This window comes from Zootoca vivipara, chromosome W, assembly GCF_963506605.1.
Source record: "Zootoca vivipara chromosome W, rZooViv1.1, whole genome shotgun sequence".
Classification (NCBI taxonomy): domain Eukaryota; kingdom Metazoa; phylum Chordata; class Lepidosauria; order Squamata; family Lacertidae; genus Zootoca; species Zootoca vivipara.
The window spans coordinates 3,661,743-3,668,814 of NC_083293.1; the positions used below are offsets into that span (position 1 = coordinate 3,661,743).

General features: G+C 52.4%; 1 protein-coding gene across 1 annotated transcript in view; it reads right to left on the minus strand.

Annotated features, from left to right (window-relative positions):
• The window catches only part of LOC118083807 (phosphorylase b kinase regulatory subunit alpha, skeletal muscle isoform), a 50,585-nt gene extending 47,158 nt beyond the window's left edge, over positions 1-3,427 (minus strand). Inside the window, exons 1-4 of the mRNA XM_060270095.1 lie at positions 3,406-3,427; positions 2,556-2,633; positions 915-1,095; positions 704-801 (exon numbers count right to left, since the gene is read on the minus strand). Of these exons, the coding sequence (XP_060126078.1) occupies positions 704-801; positions 915-1,095; positions 2,556-2,633; positions 3,406-3,408 (360 nt within the window). The 5' untranslated portion in view covers positions 3,409-3,427. The remainder of the gene's footprint in view (positions 1-703; positions 802-914; positions 1,096-2,555; positions 2,634-3,405) is intronic.
• Between the last annotated feature and the right edge of the window lie 3,645 nt (positions 3,428-7,072).

A 7,072-nucleotide genomic window follows, 5' to 3' on the forward strand; every position in this document is an offset into this window, starting at 1 on the left:
AGTTTGGTCAAACTCATGTTCGTAGCCTCGAGAACACTGTCCAACCATCTCGTCCTCTGTCGTCCCCTTCTCCTTGTGCCCTCCATCTTTCCCAACGTCAGGGTCTTTTCCAAGGATTCTTCTCTTCTCATGAGGTGGCCAAAGTATTGGAGCCTCAGCTTCACGATCTGTCCTTCCAGGGAGCACTCAGGGCTGATTTCCTTAAGAAATCATTGATGAAGATGTTGAATAAGACTGGGCCCAAGACAGAACCCTGTGGCACCCCACTAGTCACTGGAGCCATTGATGAGCACCCTTTGGGTTCGGTCAGCCAGCCAGTTACAAATCCACTGAATGGTAGCAGCCCACATTTTACCAGCTTCTTTACAAGAATATCATGGGGCACCTTGTCAAAGGCCTTGCTGAAATCAAGATAGGCTATATCCACAGCGTTCCCTTCATCTACCAGGCTTGTAATTCTGTCAAAAAATGAGATCAGATTAGCCTGACACGACTTATTTTTTCAGAAACCCATGCTGAGTTTTAGTGATCTTTCTGTTAAAAAAAAGGGATTTGAATCTGGTCTAACTTATGAGGGATTTAAATCGCAAAACCACTACTAGCATTGAACATTCATTCCTCTGGCCGTCCGTCTTAAGATGCCAGCAAAAGGCTGAGTCTTTTGGTAAGAAAAGGATACGAATAGAGCCCCCCCAATTCTCACCTTGGCCTCCTCGGGGCTGATCCGGTGCACGGCAAAGCGCCCCTTGGTGTCGTAAACCAGGCGGAAGTGCTCCCCTGTCTTCTCAATGCTGATGACGTCTGTGGGGAGAAAGAGGGCAGGCGTTGCGACGGGATGCTGGCGTGGCGCAAACACCGCATAAACCCATTTTCCCTCCCTGCAGGATGCCCCACTGCTGGAGATTGGGCCTCACCCATGAAGCCTGCCGGGTAGGTGATGTCAGTGCGAACTTTGCTGCCGATCCTGACAAAGCGCTGCATGCAGATCTTCTTGACCTCATCGCCCATCAGGGCGTACTTGAGCCGGTTGCGGAGGAAAATCACAAGCGGGAGGCACTCGCGCAGCTTGTGGGGTCCCGTCGACGGGCGCGGCGCCTAGAACCCCAAAAGGGAAAGGGAAGGTTAGAGGGCAGCAAATCTAGAGCGCCTGAAACTGAAACTCCCAGAATCCGGCTGGCCCTGGACATAAATAGATTGTTGCTATTATGATGATCATAGAATCCTAGAGTTGGAAGAGACCACAAGGGCCATCCAGTCCAACCCCCTGCCAAGCCTCTGCTTAAAGACCTCCAAAGGAGACTCCACCACACTTCTTGGCAGCAAATTCCACTGTCGAACAGCTCTTACTGTCAGGAAGTTCTTCCTAATGTTGAGGTGGAATCTTCTTTCTTGTAGTTTGATGATGATGATGCAACCTTGAGAAAACACCTGAAGGCAGGTGTTCCTCTCCAGGGAAGCTTTTTCATATGTACTTTTTAATTCAATTTATATAATTTAGACAGACTTCCAGTGGGCATGGAAGCTCAATAATCTATGCATTTATTTATTTTGTGTTTTATTCATGCAGGTGGTATTTATATTTATATCATGCAGGTTTTTTCCACAGGTGATATTTTACATCCCCTCATTGTTTTGTCACAACGTTTGACCGACTCCCCAACTTCTCCTTCCCCAAGATCCTTTTATTTTTCTACATATTGTTCTTTTGATCTATAATGTTGTGTTACGTTTCTCTATAGAATCCTATAGTTGGAAGAGACCACAAGGGCCATCCAGTCCAACCCCCTGCCAAGCAGGAAACACCATCAAAGCATTCTTGACATATGCCTGTCAAGCCTCTGCTTAAAGACCTCCAAAGAAGGAGACTCCACCACACTCCTTGGCAGCAAATTCCACTGTCGAACAGCTCTTACTGTCAGGAAGTTCTTCCTAATGTTGAGGTTTTCAAGCCCAACATTTCCATGCCTGCATTCAATGCAAAAAAGCTCTTTTCCCGGCACCACGTGCTGAACTATGCTATGTGTCTATAACTGGTCATCAGTTAGTTCCAATTTGCATTGTGTTCCAATTTTGCATTTTTCTGCTATAAACTCTCCCAGGATGAACGGCGGAATTTAATCAGAAACCACAAGTAATTCATCGATTAGAAATTCAAGAAACCACCACAAGAAATTGAATACGCAAATAAGGAATCCAAACTAAAGGTAAGGCGTTTCATAAAGAAGGGAAAACCAAGAAGCCCAGGTGCAAACTAATGCACAGTAACAGTAAGAGCTGTTCGACAGTGGAACTTGCTGCCAAGAAGTGTGGTGGAGTCTCCTTCTTTGGAGGTCTTTAAGCAGAGGCTTGACAGGCACATGTCAAGAATGCTTTGATGGTGTTTCCTGCTCGGCAGGGGGTTGGACTGGATGGCCCTTGTGGTCTCTTCCAACTCTATGATTCTATTCAAATGCCTGAAGTGCAAGGCTCCCTTTTTAAAAAGGCTCGTCAAAGGAAACAGAAAGAGGCTTTTTACACCATCTCCTTTTATACACAGTTGGAAGAGAGATACTTGCAAAGACTCCTGTCAGTTTGTCCAGCATCCAGTGTTTCGGGGCTGCCACCCGTTTCAGGTGCTTCTTGGGTCCTCGAGCCTGAGGTGGGGAAAGCAGGCAGAGAGTGTGGATTCGAATCTGTCCCGGACGTTGAAGCGGATTATTCTCGCAAGGCGGCGGGCTCCACTAGATGACCCTTGGGACCCTTCCAGCCATCCCTGTTCTATGAACCCGCACCCAGCTCTTCAGCCACTCCCATTTAAATTGATTCCCATTTAAATTGACTCCCATTTAAACTGATTCCGATTTAAACTGACTCCCATTTTAATAGATTCCCATTTTAATAGATTCCCATTTAAACTGATTCTTATTTAAACTGACTCCCATTTTAATAGATTCCCATTTAAACTGATTCCCATTTAAACTGATTTCCATTTAAACTGATTTCCATTTTAATTGATTTCCATTTTAATTGATTCCCATTTAAACTGATTCCCATTTAACTTGATTCCCATTTAGTTTCTAGTCGAGCATCCTTGGGCTCCCTTCTCCCTTCGGGCAACCCTCCCCCCCAAGCAGGATGATCAGGATCCGGCCCCGCTCCTGCACCCCAGTCCAGTGGCAGGCAGTTCCCCGGGCCCCGCCAAGCCCCGCTTCCCAAGCGATCGCTTTAGGGCATGTCTGGCCGGCGGCCTGAACTGCGCATGCTCCCCGCCCCCCAGCCCCAGCTCGTCCCGTCGCGGCGCCATTTCCCAGCCCCAAGGAAGAGCGGCGTCTCCCAGCGTCCCCGGCCCCGAAAGCGCCGCGCTCGGTGGAGCCGCCGCCTCGGATGGCGACGGATGGCTCCGCCGGCCGAAGCCCAAGCACCCACCATGGCTGCGAGCTCTCGACGTAAAAGGAGAGCACTTCCGCTGGCCGGGGGGGTTATATATCCGGGTCGGGCAGGGCGGAGCGACGAGACGTCGCGCTGCCCTGCAGCGACACCTGGTGGATGGAAGCGTCGCCGCGTCGCGCGGAGGTTTCGCAGCCAATGAAATGGGGAGTGTTTTCATTTTAATTCTAATTCTATTTTTAGTTTAATTTTTCTATTTTTCTTTTGGTTCTTTTTTCTTTTTTTCTTTTGGTTATTTAGGTTTCAGGCTTTTTTGTTAAGTTTGGTTGTTTATATATATATATATATATATATATATATATATATATATGTGTGTGTGTGTGTGTGTGTGTGTGTGTGTGTGTGTGTGTCACAGTGGTCGGATGGGACTACTTCAGAGTAACGACTCTCCACCGCTCTGCATTTTATCTTTTTATTGGTGCTGCGTATTTACAGTGCTAAAGGTAGAGCTATTTACAGAGACACATCTTTTCAGCTTTCATCAGAACCTCCGAATGGCTTTTGGCGCGTCTTGCGCCAGCATAACAACTTGGGGAGCCCCATCCTCTTCCCCCGACGCTTTCTGCGAAGTTCCGGAGTTGGGGGGATGGGCCTGCCCCCCCTCTTTCCTCCTTCCTGTCCCACCTGGGACGCTGGCTCTTCTACCCTGCCAGAGCCTTGGATCCCACTTCCTGTTTCCCCACTGGAGCTGGAGCTTTCCCTGCTCTCAGTCGTGCTCTGGGCTGGGCTGGAACTCAGGAGGGGAGGGGCTTCGCGATACCCCTTGCCCCTCACATCCATCCCCCCCCAGGCCCCCCTTCCTCCCTCCTGGGCGGTTGCACGGGTGTTGGTGGTGACTGAAAGCCTAAAAACTCCGTGCTGTCCGAGCCGGTTGGTGTGAACACCTCCCCCCAGTCCCGTTGTCCCCCTCCTTCCTCCTGGGAAGAGGGAAAGCCCCAAAAATCCGTGGCCTCAGAGCTGGTGGGGGTGAAAATCTGCTGCCAGTCCACCTCTTCTCCTGACTGAGTGGACCTCGGAGATACCCATATCTCCTCCTCCGTGTCCTCAAACTCTGCTTCCCATCTCCATGGGGAACTGCTTTCCCCCTCCTGTGCTTCCTCCTCCTCCCCCTCCCTTTCCATGTGCCAGGGCTTGGGCCTGTGTGGGAAGAGGGCGTGGAATTCTTCCACTAAGAATTCCTCCTGTATCTGGGTGGCTGGGACCCATTCATTTTGGGATGGCGGGGCGTCCTCCCATGCCATTAGGTACTCCAGGCCCCCCACCCCCCTTCGTGAATCAAGGATGGCCGTTGCTTCATTGAGTGGCTCCCTGCCTCCTCTCTCCCCCCCTCCCTCGGGGGTCTGTGCGCTGTCTCGGAACCTGCTACTTTCCCTGTACGGAGACAGCAGCGATCTATGAAACACTGGGTGCACCCTCATGTCCTCTGGCAGTGCCAGCCTGTATGCCACCAGGTTTACCTGCTGCGTGACCGTGAAGGGGCCCAACCTTCTGGGTGCCAGCTTCTTGCACCTCCCTCTGGTGGGAAGGCCCTCCGAGGACAGCCAAACCTTGTCCCCCACCCTGATGACCTCCCCCGGTCGCCTGTGGCGATCCGCCCCCTTCTTGTACGCTTCCTTGGCCCTCTCCAAGTGTTCTCTGAGCTGCTGGTGCACCGTCTCCAGCTCCTCTGCCCAATCCTCTGCCTGCGGGCCCTCCTCCTCCTCCTCCCCCTCCCTCTCCAGGAAAGATCTGAGGTCGCGCCCGTAGTTGGCCTTAAAGGGCGACACCCCTGTGGAGACGTGCACCGCATTGTTGTAGGCAAATTCTGCCAGTGGCAGGCGATCCACCCAGTCCGTTTGCCTCTGGCTGACGTAGCATCTCAGGTACTGCTGCAGAATGGCGTTGACCCTCTCCGCCTGTCCATTGGTCTGCGGGTGCCGAGCCGTCGACAAGCTGACCTCCACCTGCAGGAGGTTCATGAGCCGCCTCCAGAACCTGGAAACAAATTGGCGGCCTCTATCCGAAATAACTCTTAAAGGTAATCCATGCAGTCTGAATACGTGGTCAACGAACAGTTTGGCGGTCTCTTCTGCAGAGACCGCCCTGGCACACGGTATAAAATGGCACATTTTGGACATAAGGTCCACCACCACCAACACTGCGGTCTTGCCATTGGACGACGGCAGGTCTGTGATGAAGTCCATGGACACTACTTCCCACGGCCTGTGCGGGGTGGCTAATGGCTCCAGCAACCCTGCTGGTGCTGCTCTGACTACCTTTGCCCGCTGGCAGGTGTCACAGCCCCGTACATAGTCTCGAACATCCTCCCGCACCCCTGGCCACCAGAAGTGTCTCATGACTAGGTGAGTGGTTTTGTCCCTTCCGAAATGACCCGCCGTCGGGTTGTCGTGCATCTGTTTGAGGACCTTACCTCGGAGCTGGTTGGTGGGCAGGTACAGGGCTCCCCTGTAAAAAAGCAACCCCCTCCTTTCCTCAAAGTCTTTTGCCTGTTCCCTCCCCCCTCGCAGCTCTCTGAAGATGCGGGTGGCAAACTCATCGGCTGCCGTCAGTGCTGTGAGTTCTGCCTCGCTCACCACTGCTGCTCCGCAGGACCATGCTGATGGGGGGAAAATGTGTCGGGGTGCTGGTGGCAACTCCTCCTCCATGTACTCTGGCTTGCGGGATAGGGCATCCGCCCTGACGTTCTGCTCCCCCGGTATGTAGTGGATGGAGAAGTTGAAGTGCGAGAAGAACTCTGCCCACCGTATCTGCCGCTGGTTGAGCACCCTGGCCGTTCTCCAGAACTCCAGGTTCTTGTGGTCCGTGCACACCTGAATGGGGTGCTTGGCGCCCACCAAGAAATGTCTCCAGTGTTTAAACGCAGCGTGGATCGCGAGAAGTTCCTTATCAAACACCGTGTAGTTGCGTTCTGGCTGTGACAGCTTTCTGGAGAAAAAGGCACAGGGTCTCCACTCTCTGTTGGCATCCAGTTGCAACAGGATCGCTCCCAAAGCTCTGTCTGAAGCATCGGTCTCAACGCGTAGGGGCGCATCCTGCACCACGTGGAACAGGTTCTGGTCGGAAGCGAACACCCTCTTGAGGCTTTCGAACGCTGCTTGTGCTTCCTGTGTCCACCTGAACTTCTGCTTGCCTCTCAGGCAGTCTGTGATGGGAGCCGTAACGCGAGAGAAGTTCTTGATGAACTTCCTGTAGAAGTTGGCGAAGCCTAGTAGGCGTTGGGTATCCTTGCGCGTCCTGGGGCTGTGCCAGTCCAGGATGGCCTGCACCTTGTCCTTGTCCATCGCCAGCCCCTTGTCTGACAGTTTGTAGCCCAGGAAGTCCACCTCTTTGGTGTGAAACTTACACTTCTCCAGCTTCACATACAGGTGGTGCTCCTTCAGGCGCTGCAACACCTCTCTGACATCCTTCACATGCTGCTCTGGGTCATTGGAGTAAATAAGGATGTCATCCAAGAAGACCAGGCATTTCTTGAAGAGGAGGGACCCCAGGACGTGGTGCATGAAGGCCTGGAAGCATGCTGAGCCCCCTTGCAAACCGAAGGGCATCACCAGATATTCAAAAGAGCCCAGAGGCGTGAACATCGTGGTCTTCCACTCATCGCCTTCCCGGATCCTGATCAAGTTGTACGCCCCCCTCAGGTCGAGCT